This window comes from Vipera berus (assembly GCF_964194415.1).
Source record: "Vipera berus genome assembly, chromosome: 7".
In the NCBI taxonomy this organism is placed as follows: Eukaryota; Metazoa; Chordata; class Lepidosauria; order Squamata; family Viperidae; genus Vipera; species Vipera berus.
In genome coordinates this window covers 31461507-31482352 of record NC_138209.1, presented here as the reverse complement: position 1 = coordinate 31482352, position 20846 = coordinate 31461507, and the positions used below count along the sequence as shown (strand labels likewise).

The following is a 20846-nucleotide window of genomic DNA, read 5'->3' as shown; positions in this document are numbered from 1 at the left end:
AAGCTTTTCCAAGATTATAAACAATACACAAAGTACATCTTTTGGACTAAACCTTGAGTATATAGATAAGAATGGTACGTTTTGCTACAAAATATGTGATTTCTCTAATTTCTCCTTAAATACCTTATACGGGATTTCTGTATATATTCCATACTTACAGAGGTGGGTTATTGTTTGCTTAACACTTTTAAGTAAAATATTTTCACATGGCTACTCTTTCATTTCTTTATTTGGTTTTGAATTACACTGCTCAATCTGGACTGGGTTTTTTCCCCCTCCATCATATTCGTTATGTTACCATTTGTTATTATTTAAATATTATTTATTATTATTTAGATTAATACTATTATTGTTATATTCTAACCCAGCAATGAGGAAAACATACATTTTGTCCCCTCATAAACATTTTTACCAAATCCAAATAGTCCATTCCTACTTTGGCATTGGTTTTATATTAGCATCCTTGATGGGAGAACAAAGCTGCTTTCTTTGCCCCTCACTGAAAGATTTCCATTTTGTCACTTTAACTATTTGAGCTCCACAGGCCTGGGTGGAATGCAGTCTTGGCCTTGCTCACTTTGGACAGTGTATTCATTAAATGTGTTTACTGCATACAGTTGTAGGAAGGAGAACATCTATAGGACTGTTTTCAGCTGGAGTTGATAAACCTACCTTAGAAAGATATGGAAGATGGAAAGTGCACTGATTTGTTCTTTTTTCTCCCGTCAATTTTCCTTCTTGAGAGGAAATACCTTAAATTGAATAGAGCTATGCCAGCTGGTGATGACTGATGCAATAATATATATAACATCAGTAAGTTTTATTAATGGAGTAAAATTCAATTATTCCATTAGGGGTCACAGCATAACAAAATAAATGTCAAAATAAAATAATTCAAAGAAAAATATTTAATAAAAATTACCATCTGAAAGAAAATGTAAACATATGTCATTTTGGCAAGATCATGTTTTATTATTTTTATTAGTTTTGATGTATTGCTAATCTACTATGAATGTGTTCACCTGTAATTTTTACATCTGGCATATGAACGTGTATTTATTCACAAATTCTGTTGTCTACAACACATTTTCTGAAATGTTTGTACAGGTATAGCCTTTTTTCTTCAGATAATATAAACATTTTAATAAAGAGATTGTTGGCAATAAATTATGATTATTACAATAATTTCAATTATTGAAAAATTAATACAAGTCAATATTCTCTGTGCATAATGTATAATTAACCTTTCTCCCAGTTCCACCACACAGTACGGTATTAAGAAGAAAATATGGTAGCATTCTATTATTAATAATTTTCTTGCTAGATGGCACTAGATGGCCTTGTTTCCATACTGCTTTTAGGTCGTTTCAAAGTCTCAAAGAAGTCTGTAATTCTTTATATTACGTCTGTATAAATATCTGCATTAGAAAAAAAGAGAGGCTATTTCTCAACATGGTAAGTACAAAGTACACTTATAATTCACATTCTCTCAATATCTTTACATAATTTCCTCCAAATACCTCAGCATGTTATTTTGGAAATCTTTTAAATATAATAATACCCATTTAAAAATGTAAAATTTCATGCAGTAATTGTATCAAAAATTCTGATTGAGGATGCATCAATAACAGGAAAAAAATAAAAAATCATTAATAGGTAAAGTTTAGAAAGTGCTACTTCATTATTATTATGCTTATTTATTTTGAAAATTAAATAAATGGAGAACAGCTTGCAACCTCTTTCTAAAATAGAAATTCAAAATAATTGTGAATGCAGAAAAAAGTCTGAAAAGGCTCTATTTCCTCCAAATTGATTACAGAAACATATTCCTAAATGCATTAAAACAAAAAGCTTTTTTAAATCATTGCAACATTACTAACAATTTGTACCTACCTCACTCAACAGTATCCATTTGGGAGAACTAGAATGGATAAACAAACGTAAAGCTTGTATGTTTCCTAAAAATGGGAGAATGGCACCCTTTGCTACTCCATCTTCAAAGTTATCTAGTAATAAATGAAAATATTACTTCTGGTGTATGCTGAAATTATTTTTTTAGCATAATCAATATCCTGCCATTAAAAACCAAAAATGGTGTGCTTTAAATCAGAGTAGAAATATTTGTGTAGGTAACTGACATTCATTTTCAATAAAAAGAATTGCAAACCAAGATTAAAGAGAGCCAGTTTGGTCTAATGATTAAGGCACCAGGTTAGAAAGAGATAGATCATGAGTTCAAGTCCCACATTAGCCCTGAAAGCTGGCTGGATGACCTTGGGCCGGACACTCTCAGCCTAACTCGCTTCACAGGATTGTTGTTATGAGAAAAATAGGAGATGTGTTGGATATGCTTGTCGCCTTGAGTTATTTGTAAAAATAAAGAGGGGATACAAACAAACAAACAAATAAATACAATAAGGAAATACAAGGATTAACAAAAACTTACAGAAATTCAATGCCTTGAAACACCATAAATGTGTATGCCTTGAAAAAATATGTAAAACTGCAAATGAAATTAAACTGATACATTGCCACCAAATGTAAATTTGGTGCACATCTCTAACAGTGTAATAGTGAACATGCATAATTAACACCAATATAAAATGCTGTATTTTCTTTCTCCACCCACAGCTTGCAATGCCACACCATTTCTGCTTATTACCTGGGAAAACACCCAGAAACCTGGATAAATAATAATCATTTTTGAAGAATACAAAGTTGATCTAAGCACACTCTAGAGCTAAGTAAAGGAAGACAAGGAAATACTATTAATTAACATCAAATCTCTGATTCAGATGAAATATGTGCTAGCACTATTGAATCAAAGATTGAGAAACAACTACTGAAAATTATTATGTAATATCCCAAATGGAAAGATTTTTTTTATCCACAATGACTATTGCTAAAATTCAACTGTGTCTCCTAATGTTTTATTCTTATAGTACCTTACTACCTCCTAAAAGATAGCTTCTGGAATTGGGACCCATCTGTAAATGTATTTAATACAGTAAATTCAATAATGAATAAATATAAAATGCAACTTTACTTTCTGAGTACTTATTTCCTCTATTACAACTGAAAAAATAAACACATTACATCTGTAGTTAAGTCTGAATATTTTATATTTTATATTTCATTTGTAATGTTAATTTATATTACTACACAGGCAATATATACTGTATATTTGAATAACGTTAAACCTGAAATATACAGTCTACATGAGGTTTCTCTTGAAGACCATCTGAAAGCCTTAACTGGTGGAGAGAGTGCATCTAGTATGGTGTATATTGTATTTTTGTTCTATAAGCTGCATTGGTTGCTGGTCTGCTTCCAAGTGCAATTCAAAGTCCTAGTTTTGACCTTTAAATCCCTACATAGCATGACACCAGGTTATCTGAGGGTCCATTTCTTCCTGATTACATCTCTCATCAGGTCCAGCAGGACAGGTATATTGCAGGTCCCACCTACTAAAGAACTCTATCTGATCGGACCCAGAAACATGCCTTTTTAGCTAAATCTCCCACCCTCTGGAACATCATCCTGCCCCCAGATGAGGTTGGTTCTATCTTTGCTAACCTTCTGGAAGGGCCTCAAAATGTGCTTTTTTCCAACATGTTTGGGGATCCCATTGGAAGCCTGAGAGGTAGCTCTATTGGGCTTAAATGATTGTTATTCTCCTGAAACCTTGCTTTTTTAAAATTCATATTTAATTATTTTACTGATTGTTATAGAGTTTTAAATGATGTTGGTAGTGCCCAGAGTCACATTCAGTAAGAATATATATAGTCATTTGCTAAATCAATGAATGAATAAGTACATAAATAATACAAGGAAGCTGGAAGCAAATCTGCTTATATTCCATAAATAGTTCATACAGCAATAACAACTGTTAGCTAATAAGGTGTTAAAAAAGTCAATACATACTGTAGACATAAAATACTCTTCAAAATATAGTTTTTTGTGTCACTTTCTGTTCAAAAGTGACAGCTAGATTTTAAAAGTATCATTTTACAGAGATGAGGCAACAAGGCAACACCCATATGAATTCATACGCATCAGCAGGAAAGTCTATTATCATGAAAACAAAACATGCCAACAAAAACATTCAGCCTAAGTCTTAGCATTTATTATATTGCCTGGGACAAAACCTGAATCTTCTACACGTGTTTTATTATGATCAATCCCTCCACAGATGGAGCCAGAAACCCAAACTGAAAGGAAGAAATGTTAACACTGTTCTAAGAATTCTTTAATAAGAATTTATGCACTATTTTAAATAGCTGAATTCTATAACAATCTTGTTTTTAATTTGCATATGTTCACGTTACCTTTAGTTTTCAGTTCATTTTTCTTAAATAAATTCTAAGAAAAGAAAAATGATACTTTATCTAGTGGGGAAAAAACTTTTGGATGCAACGTGCCACAAATCCCCTCCCTTGTCCACGACAACATTGAAAAATAGCAATCAAACTCGAGGCATTTTTGATACATTGTTTACCTATCTGAAAAAATCCATCCCAAGTTTTTATGATGGTAATGTTGTTTGCATTGCTTCCTTCAGTCTGTAAATTAATATCCTGAAACAAATAAAAGGAATAAAATATCAACCAGTCTTTCGAAAGGAAAGCAACGTCTTCTTGATTACATACCTCTTATGCAAAAATTAGCTAGAGCTCAATAAAAGTTACCCTGGTCAGTGAGAGTGGATGTTTATTGGTGGTTTTTTTTTTAAAAAAAAAATAAAAATAAATCCTTCTAGGAATACATTTTTGCTATGGCTAATTTCTAATAGGCAGTTCCAAATGAAGAATGTTGCCAAATTGCTGTTTAAGCAGAAACAAATTAGGGGCAGGGAGTAATAATGAAGGGAGCACTGTAATTGTTTGTATTATGTTCATCGTGATATGCAACTGCTACGATAAACTGAAGAAATTTTTAAAAGGCAAATGGTTATCATTCATCAGTATACAGTATTAAAGATGTTACAGTATATGCCAGACATGTCAAACACAAGGCCCAGGGGCCGGATCCGGCCCGCGAAGTGGTTTCATGCGGCCCGCGAAGCCATCCTGGAAACAGTGAGGGAACGGCCCCCACTGCCTTGGCCCTGGCCCAGAGACCCTCCTTCTGCCAGAGACCCTCAGATCTGTCCCACTCCGGCCCAGGCCCCCATAGGCACCCTTGATGCGAACGATGTAGAGCTGGCCACGCCCACCCAGTAGGCCATATGCACTCTAGCCACACCCACCCAGTAGACCACGCCCACCCTGGCCACACCCACCCGGCCCCCTGAGGGCAACCGCAATGCTGATGTGGCCCTCAGTGAAATTGAGTTTGACACCCCTGGTATATGCTATCTGAAGGATAACAGCCTAATCGATTAGGAATATTGGCTAGAAATATTAAGCAGAAATAAATAAACTTAATAAAATTCTCTCCCTACTTTTACAGAAAAGGTTCACATTCAGATGGGCAGAGATACTTACCTTACTGGGTAAAACTTCTACAGTAGCATTAAACAATATGTCTCTAGGATGCTCAGAATTTCCACTTCTAAATAAGTAACTGCAGAGCAAATTGCATAAAATCATGAGGAAATTTACCATTAATATGAAATTGTGGGCTTCTATTGTGAGACATTTTCAGCTTATTGTTCAGAGAAAATACTTCTAGAACAGTTTACAAAAAAAGTGAATTATAGGTAGTTATGAGAAGTCTTGGATGTATTGTTCCATAGGCATAGTTAGGAATAAAGCATTAACAAAGATTGGAACTACTCTTAGGCATTACCCAGCAAAGGCATGTAATACTCTCTACATTTGCTATTCTAGTTAAAAACATTTCAGATTACACCAGAAGAACAATGGAAGACTGGCTTGCTTATTATCTCACTTGTCAATTTCTCCATTCAAATAACTTCAATCAGAATAGAGCTGGAAGGGACCTTGGAGGTCTTCTAGTCCAACCCCCTGCTCAAGCAGGAGACCCTACACCATTTCAGACAAGTAACTCTCCAGTCTCTTTTTCAAAACCTCCAGTGATGAAGCACCCACAACTTCTGACTGTGCAAGCTGTTCCGATGGCTAATTGTCATCACTCTTAGGAAATTTCTTCTTAACTCCAGGTTGCTTCTCTCCTTGATTAATTTCTATCTATTGTTTCTTGTCCTGCCCTCTGGTGCTTTGGAAAATAAGCTGACCCCTCTACTTTGTGGCAACCTCTCAAATACTGGAATACTGCTATCATGTCACCACTAGTCCTTTTCTCTAGATTACCCAAACCCAAATCCTGCAACCATTCTTCAGGCCCTTAATCATCTTAGTTGCTCTTCTTTGCACTTTTTCCTAGGTCTCAGCATCTTTTTTGTAATGTGGTAACCAAAACTGGATGCAGTATTCCAGGTGTGGACTTATTAAGGTTTTATAAAGTGGTACTAATACTTCATGTGATTTTCATTCTATGCTTCTGTTTATACAACCAAGAATTGTATTAGCTTTTTTGGCTGCTGCTGCACACTGCTGGCTCATATTTAAGTGATTATCCACTAGGACCCCAAGGTTCCTCTCACAGTTACTGTTTTTGAATCAGGTTTCACCTAATTTATACTTTAACTTTGGTTTTTCCTGCCTAAACATAAAACCTTGCTTTTCTCCACATTAAATTTCATGTTGTTGGATAGGGCCCATTGTTCAAGTCTGTCAAGATCTTTTTGGATCCTTAGCTTGTCTTCTGGGGCGTTGGCTATTCCTGCCAGCTTAGTGTCATCTGCAGATTTGATGAGTTCCCCTTCTATTCCCTCATCTAAGTCATTTATGAAGATATTGAAGAGTACTGAGCCTAAGATGGGACCTTGTGGTATCCCACTGCTTACTTCCCTCCATGTAGATATAGTACCAATAAGGACTATTTGTTGGATATGGTTTGTCAGCCAGTTACAAATCCATCTGGTGGTGATGCTGTCTATCCCACATTTTTCTAGCTTACCAAGAAGCAGATTGTAGTCTACTTTGTCAAATGCCTTGCTGAAGTCTAAGTATACTATGTGAACAGCATTTCGCTGGTCTACTAATTTATTCACTTTGTCAAAGAATGAAATAAGATTGGTTTGGCATGATCTGTTTTTAAAACACCCATGCTGGCTTTTATTTATGACTTCATTTATTTCTAGATGTACGCAGATCTGTTTTTTGATTATCTTTTCCAGTATCTTCCAAGGTATTGATATTAGTCTGATTGGTCTGTGGTTTCCTGGGTCTGTTTTCTCCCCTTTTTTGAAACTGGGAACCACATCAGCTCTTTTCCAATTCTCTGGTGGTTCCCTGATGCTCCAGGATTTTTTAAAGATATGGAACAATGGTTCCAAGATAACATCTACCATCCCCTTCAGAACTCTGGGATGTAATCCATTGGCACTGGTGATTTATATTCATCAAGGTCAGACAAGTGTTCTCTTACCATTTTCCTGCTTATTTTAATTTTTATTTCTAGTCTGTCTTTTACAGTTAGGTTTTTGGTAGGTTGGGCTATAGCTTCTTTTTGCATGAAGACTGATGCAAAGAATGAGGCAAGCAGCTCTGCTTTCTCTCTACTGCCTGTTATTTCCTCGCATTCTCTCTCTGAAGTGGACCTACTGTTTCCTTGACCTTTTTCTTGTTATTTATATGTTGAAAGAAATGTTTTTTATTATCTTTCACAGATGTTGCATTCTGAGCCTTTGCTTTCCTGACTGCATCTTAGCAGAATTGGACTATCTGCTGATATTCTGCCTTAGTTATGTGTCACTCTCCATTTTTTGTACTTGTCCTTTTTGTCTTTCAGTTTATCAGAGAGATCTTTGTGCAACCATGCTGGTTTCTTGTTTTTCTTTTTCAGTGGTATTGTGCTGGACTGTGCTTTGTGATCATTTTTTTTCAGTGTTTCCCATGCTTGTCAAGTTGATTTCCCCTTTAGGAGTTTCATCCATGGAATTTTTGTCAGGCTCTGAGTTTGTTAAAATCAGCTCTTTTAAAATTTAAGACAATGGCTGGAGACAATGGCTGGATTATTTTCTATTACTTGTGTTTGCGTTATATTGAATTCTAATATGATGTGCTCATTCTCACCCAAAGTTCCAGCAACTTCAATTCCCTCTATCACTTCTTCTCTGTTAGTAAGAATTAGGTCTAGTATAACTTTTCCTCTAGTTCCCTCCTCTATCTTTTGTACATTATATATTGTGTTAATGTATATTATAATTGTACTATAATATATAATATATAGTACTATAATGTACATTATAATTGTATAATATATAAAGGTAAAGGTTCCCCTGCACATGCATGCTAGTCATTTCCAACTCTAGGGGCCGGTGCTCATCTCTATTTCAAAGCCGAAGAGCCAGCATTTGTCCAAGGACGTCTCCGTGGTCATGTGGCCAGCATGACTAGACGCCAAAGGCGCACAGAACGCTGTTACTTTCCCACCGTAGTGGTCCCTATTTTTCTACTTGCATTTTTACGTGCTTTCGAACTGCTAGGTTGGCAGAAGCTGGGACGAGTAACAGGCACTCACTCTGCTACGCGGCACTTGGCATTCGACCCGCCAAACTGCCGATCTTCTGATCGACAAGCTCAGCGTCCTAACCCACTGAGCCACCGCATCCCGCATAATGTATAGTTGTACATTATACTTATTGGAACATTTATTTTCACTTTGAGAAAATTAAAGTAAGTTAGTTGACCAATTTTGATTAAGAAAAATTTGAGACAAGAAGAAACATTTTGCATCAGGTGATAAATTACCTTATTATTTTCAATGGTTCCTCAAAACTGAACAAGATATAATCTCCAGCTTTAGGAGCAAGTGCCCAAAATATTTCTATTCCATTATAAGCGTTTTCTAGAGTAAACCGCTGAAATACTGTTAAGCTTGTTTTCATTTTTGCAGGAGGGTTAACATGTTCCCTAAATAATGATGTTTTGACAAAATCTTTATCCTGTAAAATATAGATGTATGTTCATATGTAAAAACACTCTTTTACAAAGTTTTGAGCACAAATTATAATCTTGGAATATAATGAGAATTGGGAATCACCTGCTAAATACAATGTGGGGAAGATTTAGAACTGATACAAAAATAAGTGTCCATTGCTAAGCAAAATAATGAAAAAACAATCAAACCTGCATTGTGATGTCACAACCTAAACCACAACATTTAAACTCATGTCCTTTCATCAGACTAAGTAAATCATGGGATTTTTTTGTTGCAACATCACAATCTATGTGTCACCACTCCCCACCATCACACACTTATAGTTGTCTGTGATAGTACCATACTTACTGAGTAATTATAGTCTCCCAAATAATTAGTTGTCCATTTATCAAATTACTGCTTGTCCTACTGATAAGGACAGAAGCAGCTGTTGGAAATAAAGAAATAGGCAGAGGTACAAGAGACTGCAAAGACTTCTGCTGAAGAATGTGGCTGTCCCATTTAATTTTGTTCCTGTCTTTTTGTCTTTTTCTTTCCAAGTGCTACACTTTTTTTTTTACCCCATCTCCAGCCTTCCCTTTCTTTTTGTGTATATGACCCTCTTTCTGCATGTCAGAGGAAAAATATTGGTTTATGTAGATAAAACCAATTCAAACAAATAAGCAAACAAATAAATTATAACTGCTTTCAGGGTCCTGTGAATTCACAACGGAGGGAACTAAAGGGAATGCAAATGGAAGATTATTATTGCTTGTGTATCACATTTCTGGGTTCCCTGTTTGACACTGTAAGAATGAAATGTCGGAGTCCTCATGGATTAATCTGAACTAGCATAATGTTTCTATATAAATTAGTTTAAATGAAATGAAACATGAGAAATAAAAGCAAGCTAGATAGAAAGTGATCAAGTGTCCAGTTTAGTTGTGTTTATGGCCATTTGTTTGGTAAGCTTCAAATTAGTAAGTTTGCTTTATCTGAAAAGACAAAATCCTAATTCTTGAACAGTTCCTTCCTACCAAAACACAGGAATTTTAAAAGGCCAACTTAAATGCTTCTCTACTGGAGCCCCAATTAATTTTATTTTTCTATGAAAGCTTAATTAAAAGAAATATTTGATTATTTTCAGAAAGAATACAAATTTAAATCAGAAGCAAATAAACAAAAAAGACATCTTACTCTCAACCGCTGTGTTTTTCCAGCTAAAGAAGAATAAAATCCCACATGTTGAAAAAGTGATGGTTTATAACGGATGCGTAAATTAGACTTCCGGCTTTCACAATCTTTCTGGAAAGAAAAGCATTTTGTGCCATAAAAACCAGACAATAATATTTAACAGAATTTTATCTGAACATTTATTATTCTCTTACATGCAGTCTTGTAAGAAGAATCGACCAAACCTATTAGTGTGACACTAATAAGCAGAGCGGATGTAATATCAGGCTACAACCACAAGTCTTTCTAATGTTCAAGTGGATTTGAAGATTTTCCGCCTTTGTGAGAAAAAAAATATCTGGCTGGGATTAATGCCTTACCAGAAATATTAAAATAGTGTGGAAGCAAATGTACAAGCAGGGTTTGTCTAAGGATAAATGTGGGATATGTAAGTAGGATAAATGCCATCAACTTCTAGAACTATTTTCTTACAACTTGTATAGAAAGATAGAATGCATTTATCTTTAATAACTGCATGGGTTACCCTGGCAATAACATCACAGGGAGCAAATCATGAAAATAACTGCACCATACACCCTATGTGCCTTAAAAGCAACGACTGATTGAAGTTGCCTTCCATGAGCTTTAATCACTCAGCAGAGAATATGCCAGACATGTCCTCTGATAATGAGGCCATCAATGATTTTCAGAAGAACTGGTTGCTAGCAAAGCAATATTCAAATTCTGACTGAGCAAGGGTGGCAAGGATGTAGAGATTATAGAATTTTGAACCAGATCAGCAGTGATTTGCCATCTGCATCATGTAGTTATGGTGTTTACAGATGGAGGGGGACACTAAAATCATCATGTCATGGCATTCAAATGAGTAATGGAAAGATAAACAGAAAAATAATGAAAAATTGAGAAAAGGATGGGGAATTGAGGTGAAGAGAAGATAACGAGAAAAGTGCTAAAGAAATGTCATAAGGCTTAAACTTTGATAAAGTGCATACTAAGTCTACAGATGTTTCAGTTTTGTGCATAAGCACTTACAAAGATGTGAGAAATGTATTAAAAGTTTATGGCTGATTTTAACAAATTTTGCTGGAAAAACAAAACACATTTTCTTGTTTAATGCTGCTCAAGCAATTCATTAAGTTATAATATTAAAAGTAAAAAAAATGAAAAATCCACGAGAGGTGAAAACTGTCCTGTTTTTTTTAATAAATATAAATTCTAACCCAAATTTTAATACAAAATACATTTATCAATCCCAATTTTGAAAAGCAACAGGAAAGTATTTGAATCTAAATGGTGTACTGTATCGAATGCACATATTTAGACAAAACAGATTTAAACACTTTTAATTAAAATATTTACCTCCATTTTTTCTAAAGAATTCAAGTTAACAATTAAAAGCAAAACAGGTAGTCCTCAGCTTATGACCACAATTGAGCCCAAAATTTCTGTTGCTAAGTGAAATATTTGTTAAGTGAGCTTGCCCCATTTTACATCCTTTCTTGCCACAGTTGTTAAGTGAATCACTGTAGCCATTAAATTAGTCCAGTGTTTTTCAACCTTTTTTGGGCAAAGGCACACTTGTTTCATGAAAAAAATCACGAGGCACTCCGAAAGGGGGGGGAGGGGAAATAGACATATTTTTCCAAGCTGTCTTTCTACCAGCTCGGTCTAGCTAGCCGTATCAGTTTCATGCCTTCCAAAGGAACCGAATACCCAGCATGCATCTTTCCCCTAAATACCAATTTAAAATTGTATTCGAGTATATTATATGCAGATTGAATAATGACAAGAGATCCAAGAGCTTCCCCTTCAGAGGTCATGTGAACGGAAAAAAAAGTGTGAGCCGTCCCGCCAAGGCCTAAAAGAATACCATAAAGGCCAAGGTGGTCAAACTTCACGGTATTGGAAGGAAGCGGGGTGGGGGGGAGAGAAAGGGGTTACCTTACGACGTTTGCTTGTTCGTTCGTGTTTTGTTTTCTTTAGCGAGCCCAGATCTCCCAACTACCAACCTCCCTCCCGTTTCTAGCCACCCCACCCTGACAACCGCATAATCATCTCTTTGCGACAGCGGGACAAGAAAGGAGACTAAAGAGCGAGAGCAAAGCTCGCAGCTGCTGGAGAGCGCGCGGAGATGGGGAAGACACCCCATCTCAACCCGAGGAACTCTCCGCGCCAAGCCTCCGTAGGGCTGGCACAACCAAAAAAGGGGGAAGGGGGGGTTGCGTGCGAGGGGAAACACCCAGCCCAAATCGCACTTCGGCTGCTCTGCAAGCTGACGTGGGAAGGGAATCGCCAAGAACTTCCAGGCGGACACGAGAGAGACTGCCCTGCGGTGACAAGACTTGCAGCCCCTTTTTCTCCTCTTTCCCCCTTCCCGAGCCAAGCCCAAGTCACGGCAATAGCGGTCATGGCGCTCGCAAGAACAGTCACCCCCCCACTCCCCCCCGAAAAAGGGAAGGAGCCGAACGGAGAGGAGGGAGGGGAAAAAAACCCTTCACCTTGGCTCCCAAGAGGCGCGCGGCCGCCCTGCTACCGGCAGTCAACACGGTCATGGTGAGCAGTGACCAAACTGGCGTGGCGGCGAAAGGGAAAGCAGAAGCCGCCGCCCTCGCGAGGGGAGAGTCTTTTTTTTAAAATCTTTTGAATTTTTCAATTTTTCCCACGGCACACCAGGCAACATCTCGCGGCACACTAGTGTGCCGCGGAACAGTGGTTGAAAAACACTGAATTAGTCAAATTGTTAAGTGAATCTGGCTTCTCCATTGACTTTGCTTATCAGAAGATTGCAAAAGGGGATCACGTAACCCCAGGACACTGCAAGTCATAAATATGAGTCAATTGCCAAGCGTCTGAATTTTGATCACATGATCATGGGATTCTACGACAGTTATAAGTCACTTTTTTCAGTGCCATTGTAACTCTTGAGTCACTAAATGAACTGTTCTAAGTCAAGGACTGCCTGTACAAATGGAATAATAAATACTATGAAGTTACACAATTCCAAATAACCAATACTGTAAATTAAAATGGAATTTATTAACCAGCTTGAAGGAGGAATGCAGCCTACGTTTGATCATAGCACAGGATACATTTATATTTTCAGTATAATAAAGCATGCATTTTTAATTATACAATGACCTAATTATTGACATTAAGATTTCAGGAAACTGGTTAACTTACAAATCAGTTTTAATACAAAATGGTATAATCAAACATTTTTCCTTAAAAGTGTCTCTCTTGTTTTTGTTTTGTGTGTGTCCATGTGTCTGTATATATACATATAGATATTGTTAATAAAATAAAATAAAATACTTACTCTGTTTTTCTCTGGATTACAAACTTTAACTGAAATTAAGTGGTCTAGTAGCCAGTCAATTGGTTTATTTTTGTAGAACATTAAAAAAAAATCTACTATCAGTGGTAAGTCTTTGCATCGGAATAATTTTCCTGAAAATACATTTTTTTAAAAAAAAGGGAAAAGAAAATCATAATTTTATTTACAACACATCAATATATTAACTTTATTGTCTATCCATTACTAAAAAGTCGGATCAAGATTTAGTTACATTTAGTCTATTAATTATATTTATATAATTCAAGTTCTATTGTTTTAAATACTTTAGAGTATGGCAAAATCTGTTCTCACTGTATTGTCTATAAAAATTTCATTTTATCTGAAGAATAGAAAATAGTAATGACTCTAGTAATTTGGGCAAGCATTGAAATATTAACACAATTAATAATTTCATGTGTTTATTGCCCCTCATTTGTATTGATTCTGATCTCCTTGTGTTTGAAAGAATGTTTCACATCTTTATCTGCTAAAATAGCAGCTACTCTTCGTTTTTGCCTCCCAGATCCAAGCAGAGAGGTTTCGATTTTTTTCTCATTTTTAAGATTTTTTTAGATTGTTTAGTTTATTTTATTATTGTAAGATGGCATAGGATAATGATAATTCTATTTTTAATTACATCTCTCTTGTTTTGTAACATTTCTGGCTACTTTTGCTTCCTAAACTGAAAAAAGTGAAAGCAGTACCCTAATGTCTTCACTTAGCATTCAACTGAAATATGAGACGTTACAGAAGGCTAGAGAGATTATTCACTGGGAAAAGACAAGCTACTCAAACACATATAGCTGCTCAGCACTTAGGTAAATGCATGACTATCAAAACCAGTGTCAACACTAAATATTGGATGTTCCCACTCTGACAACTGATGAAAATAGCAGCTATTTTTTCTTTTCTTTTAACATGCTTTTTCTGGCATTTAGAAATCAGGTGCAGAAGAAGGGGGGTTAGGATAAAAGCTCAAGCTCAGCTACCCATAATAATAACACTGCTTTGTGGGAATCCAAGGATGAGCTGATAATGTTTTGGCAGGCTAAGGAGCTGGGGAGAAAGCCCGCATTTTAGGCTAATTGGAGAATGTGATTTATGACAGCTTAATGGGGGTGGGAATTGCAGTTTGTTACTTTGTATGGGGGGGAAGAGAATTTAGTTTTTGGGTACAACCATGTAGTGCCAATACTTTGTTTCCTGAATAAAATGTTCTTTAAGGAAGAATTTTTGCTTTGAAGTTCTTTTGATGGATTTCATCTATCGGAACTATGACAACCAGCCCATGAAGATCTAAATAAACTTTAAATTCTCTCCTAAAATTCAAAACCACAAGGGTTTTTTAGAATGAGAAGGTTAAAAAAAGGCAGATATAACATTCAGCCTATCTTTATATTCATTTTATCAAATATAATTATTAAATATCTCTATTATCAACAAGGATAAATGCTAAATGATGGAGACTTTTTAAAATAATGTATTATACTATGCTTATAGTTCTTGGATGAGATCTAGGAAACTCATTACACAACTCCACCAGTTATTTTCTTTCACGATCCTCTGGAAATTCCATAATCCATGTAGAAAGTGTTGGGATGTTTTTCTTTTTTGAAGCACATTGATTTTTACATGAAAAGCCTACATTTTTATAATGAATAAGCCTTATTGAATTCCATGATATTTACCTATTAATGCATAGATAACATAGACTGAAAGAGTAATTCAAGTACAAAAATACCTGATTTGGAATAATATTTTATTGGATTGTTGTTTGCTGCCCAGAGGGCTTTTAGTGAGATAGGTAGCCATACAAATTTGATTAATAAATAAAAAAATATTGTGAAAAATGGCCACAATATTTAAATATTTAATATAATATATTAATTAATTAAATTAATATAAAATTAATAATATAATTTTGCTGCTGAAGGATAGAAAATGCATTATCATCCACTTATATTCTTATTTAGGCTGATCTTGGTGGACTCTTGACAATATCTATTTTTTATTTATTAAATTTATATACTGTACTTACCAATAAACCCAAGCTGAGAAAACTCAAGAACTATCCATTCCTGTGATATCTTTTGTTCAATAAAGTCATTTATTGTATATAAATAGCGAGGGTTGGCCACAATATCATCTTCTAGCTGAAAAAGATTGTTTTTTTAAAATTTTATTGATTTTCTAATATTACAATTATATCTTTGAAAAGCAACATGGTGGCTGAGTTACAATAATTCAATTACATACAGATATTATTAGTACAAATCTCAAACTATTACAGTAAATATTTCCTCTTTTCCCCTTAATATGTGCTGTCTCGTATTTAAGTTATTCTATCAATCAAATGAAAAATAACTTTCTTACATTTATCAATATTTTTAGCTTATATATATCTTAATTGTTTTAACATTCAGTCTTTTAGACAATCAATAACCTAGTGAATTTTTTCCAATTTTAATTTCCATTAATATTTAAATTTAACATTTAATATTTATCATTTCCAAGTTTTAAATGACCTCAATTCCCTTTGTCACAATTCCTCACAACATCTGGTGTTCAGGATACACATCTTATCTATTTAAATTCTCACCATCTACATCAAGAAATTAATAATACAATATAATATTCTTATTTTCTAATAATTTCCAAATATCTTAAATTCAGTAAGCAAAATTTCTTTTATTTCAACATTTAGTACTTCCTCTCTCTTCCTCTTTGTATCTACTGTCTCATATTTAAGCTAATAATTTTCATTCTTACCGCTACATCAAGACATATTTATTACATTCATCAATACGTTTTTAGCTTATATATAAGCTAATCACCTTTACATAACCTTTATAAGCAAATCAATATTCAAATTTAACTGTTAATATTTATACTTCTAAATTTTAAATAACCAAGGTTTTCTTTATCTCCAATTCATAACAATATCTTATATTCAAAGTATACATCTTATCTATTTTGAGTAAATTCTATTTTAAATCTCATATTTAGGTCAAAACCCCATTCGTCTTCAGTCTTATTCTAGCTTTCTTTCTTTGCCAAATCATCTTCCATGTCCATGCTTTTGAGTTGTCAAACAAATCTCCTTGTATTGTTATATGTATTATTTGGCATGGGAAAAACCCATCCAGTCACCGTGTTTTTTTTTTGAGAAGGCTAGCAGGTGTGGCAGGTCTGACAGGTCATTTCTTTTATTTTTCCATCTCAACATAGTTGTCCTGAACATCATCTCTTCCATCTGTTCCTCTTCTTGATCCTCAGGTTCCTTCTGATTGTTATAGGAAGTTTTTTCCTCTTTCCATATTGTCAGTTTCTTTTCTGGATTTTCCATTATCTGTGCTTGTTGTGCCGTTAAATCTTCTGTCTTGATATTTAATTGTTCCACTTTTTCAGTTGTATTCTGTTTAGTTAATTTTTTAGCTGTAGTCAAAGTTTGAGTTTGCATATCCAGGCTGCTTTCTTGTTCTTTTCTGAAGGCTCTTATTTCATCACCAGCTGTAAGAAGGGTTTGATAAGTTGCTTTTAACATAGAAAGAATTTGTTCCTGATCTTCATCCATTTGAAAAGTCTGTTCCTGATCTTCTTTCATAATGATGTATTAGACTAGAAGATTTTACAGATTTTTTCTTTTTTTCAGTAAATAGAAAGCACAGCTGAATTTCTCACAGCTGGTATTTCAAGGTTGCATGAATGTTATCTGTTTTCTGGGCTGTCAGCCAAGTCTCTTTTAGACAATAACAAGTTGAAGTATCAGGTTTAGCCACAAGATGTCACCCCTACCATTTGAAATTTTCCTTTGAGTCCCAAAGTCATTTTAATCTTTTCAGTTTTGCTTCTATTTTATAAGGAAAGACCCAGATCTTCAGTAAAAATAGAAAGTAAAAAATAGAAAATCTTTTAGTCCACAAACTTTAGGAAATAAAACTCCGATTGGAATTCAGTTATTTTTTCAACATTTTAAACTCCCCTGTGTGATCAGTCGCTGCTGTTTCTAGAGGGAGGGCTAAAATCTCCCTTCCCTCTCCACAGGGGGAAAAATGCTTTAGCAACTCATACAGGTAAAAAAAAATAATTAGGATTTAAGAGAGTTAGATCTCACCCAGTCTCTTCCATGCTGCTTTAAAGCTGCCTGATGGTAAGTGCAACTTCGGCTGTCTGCAGCCTAGTGACAGGCCATATTACTATGGCTGGTCTTTCGTCCGCCAGTTTGGAGGGTTGCGTTGGCTCTAGCGGGAGAGCTACTACTCTGCCTAGATCCAGCAAGGGTCCCTCCTTGCTGATTGCCCCTACAGGGCGTTGTATATTGGGAAACAGATCCAGTATGTACATTATCAATAAAGCTGATCTCCAGGAACCACTAAAATGATGATTATGTCAAGATTCAACTAATACCCTGATAAAATATTAAGAATAATAGTAAAACATTGATGTATGTATGAACATAACATATAAATAAATTATATTGGATGAAATTAATCGCCAGTGACAAGGTACAAGTATGGAAATGACATGATAGCTAGGAGGGCAATCTAGGAGTGCAATCCTTGAAGGATTCCCTGCCAAACAGCACATGGGAATATTATTATCAACAGAGAGGATCCACCACACATTGGCAGGGCCACAGTCATGTATATGAAAGCTTACACAAACATATTTCTAATGGCAATATTTTTTTTATTTTAATTCTATTTATATCCCGCCCTTCTCCGAAGACTCAGGGCGGCTTACAAGCTTAGCAGTAGCCTTCATTCTATGTATATGCCTGCTTATTAGGGCTTTCACATCCCCCCCAAGCGGCATTATTACAAAGTCAGCTTAATTGCCCCCAACAATCTGGGTCCTCATTTTTACCTACCTCGGAAGGATGGAAGGCTGAGTCAACCTTGAGCCTGGTGGGATGCGAACCTGCACTAATTGCAGGCAGCTGGTGTTACTTAAGGAGGCATTAGCCCACTGCTCCACCAAGGCTCCACCACTTCCATTATGAATAAAATAGGATATTCTTACCCTGAGGCAAATCTGCACTTGCTATTTAAGCTATTCCTGTTTGGTGCTCAAGCTGGCTTGACTCTAAGCTGTTTTAAGAAAACCTTGTCCAGACTGACAACAGTTCACAAGCTATTCAGTCCATATTACAGTTTACCATATATTCCCACAAGAAAATTCCTCTACTGTGGTGCCTTCCCACCTGCCTGCTCTAGAAACAATTGTCAATCCATCTGCTTTGTTAGGAGATCCTTTTGAACATGTATACTTTTATATAGTATATGTGTACAAAATCAATATATAAAACTGACTTTACATATATATGAAGTTAGAATATCCTAATCTACATACATGCAGAAAAAGCTTTGAAAACCTCATTTTCTACTATTATGTTACTTTCTTTTAAATTTTCTCTACCACAAATACTGTAATAGCATAGTGCAGTAGTTAAAGCATCTTCCTGGTAAATATAAGGTTATTGGGGGAAAAAATCAGTCTGAGGTAATTACCCCCTGACAGTGATGAATGGTGAAGGGACGCCTTGTAGCTGGCAGACAAGCTATTTAATAGGCTATGCCCATTTGAAGCTACTTCTTTTTATTTGGTGCCTACCTCCAAACCTAGATAACTACTGTCCCTTTCTTGGGATAACAGATAAGTTCATGATGAGAAAATTGGAAAAGGTTATGAAGCCAGAAAGGAGATTATATGCTTGATATTTGGATCTATGCCACAGCCAAATCTCATGTTAGCTATAATCCAGTCTTGTTGTCAATATTATTCTACTTTCTCCAAAATGTGTCCTGTTTATTTAACAAACCTCCTGCCTTTCGTTCTTTTCCACTAAAAGGTGAATTGAATGCTGGCAGGCCAATGCTTCTGTTAACTTTAACAACCTGATCAGCCCAACCTTGAATTACCACAGTATTAAAAACAAAGAATCCTGTGGCATATTAAAAGCTAAAGAAGTTTATTTTTATCACTTAAGCTTTTGTGAATCACAGTCCGACAAATTGGTTAGTCTTTTTTTTTTAATCCCGTAATGTCCACCCTAAGGCTGGTGCTTCAAACAGTAACATGACAACCACTCTGAAAACAAAATAATATTTGTTCCTTTGTAATACCTTAATATTTTTAATTGAGCATTAACTGCACAAATATAAGCTTCTCATGAAACAGTGTGTCAAGTCAGCTTCTGAAATGGAATACGACTTAAATGTTCCTGATTGTTGGCTCAGGTTCTGAATCAAGATACTAAAAGCTAATGAAGTTTTTAATGTTTTCATTTTACCTCCCTTGAGTGTTGATAAGAAACACTTTCTAGGCCCTACTGAATCAGAGCTCCTCAAAAATGCTTTCAGCTTTGAAATGCACAATTATCTCAGAATGAGGGAGGCCTGAAAGGAGACCGATAATAATTACATTTCACCCTAGGTGAGGAGGGATTTGGTTGCTTGCACTTATTACTCCCATACCCTCATTATCTATTCCTTGGCAGAGTTAAAAGTCTCTCAAAGGCCCCTGTGGACTCAAGAAAACATGAATGACTGCATGACCTGAAAATATTGACACAAATTTCTCTAAACCACTCTCAATCTTTTATTAATTAATAACGCAATTGCTAGATTGTTCTTTTAAAAAGGGCTTGCATGGGGAAAAAGCAAAAAGCAAATAGGTGGTTTATTGTCTTAAATTGCTTCCTAGCACAACTAAAAGGAAAAGAAGAAGCAACCAGTTCTATTCTCATTCCCTCCCTCCTATCTATTAGAAAAGGATTCTCACTTACACATATATTCCAGATTTAAAGAAAATATAGCATGGGAATAAATACCCTTTTAATCTCTCTTCCCATGTAAAGAAAAAACAATGACAAACTTCTTCCAGAACTCAGCTCTTCATTTCCCAGTTCATTTTGGTCATATTTTTACTTCTACTATATTTGTAATATATGTGACAGGAAAATGAATTTACTGTTTTTTTTCAGAATCTCATAATATTTTTTGTCAAGGTGGTAGCCCATCCCTTTTTTCCCTAACTAGTTTCACTTACTAGCTTCATTTAATGTGATTCATACCTTCCTTATTTTTGCTTTATAGAGCACAGCATTCTCTATTACTAAAATGTTTTTATTTTTCAATCACTTGTTTTGTTTTCTTGTGGTCCACTCTCCAGGCCCTTTCTGAAGTGGCAGATATCATGCTTAGGGTAACACTACTAATTAAGGCTCACATGAAGGCAAGCACTGCAAGTTTTAAGCAGCAGCAAGGAATGGTTCTTGTCCTCAGTAATTGCTATTGCTAAGCACATTGATTTGTGCTTTAAATTGTAATCCGCCCTGAGTCTTCGGAGAAGGGCGGGATATAAATGG

The 20846-nt window shown here is 35.4% G+C and overlaps 1 protein-coding gene across 1 annotated transcript in view; it reads right to left on the bottom strand.

The window, feature by feature from the left end:
* Nucleotides 1-5372: 5372 nt before the first annotated feature.
* MGAT4D (MGAT4 family member D) overlaps nt 5373-20846 on the bottom strand; it is a gene marked incomplete at both ends in the record, with an annotated part of 37544 nt that continues 22070 nt past the window's right edge. The window contains 6 exons of the mRNA XM_081332531.1: nt 5373-5393; nt 5487-5565; nt 8781-8974; nt 10147-10254; nt 13460-13590; nt 15516-15630. Of these exons, the coding sequence (XP_081188657.1) occupies nt 5373-5393; nt 5487-5565; nt 8781-8974; nt 10147-10254; nt 13460-13590; nt 15516-15630 (648 nt within the window). The remainder of the gene's footprint in view (nt 5394-5486; nt 5566-8780; nt 8975-10146; nt 10255-13459; nt 13591-15515; nt 15631-20846) is intronic.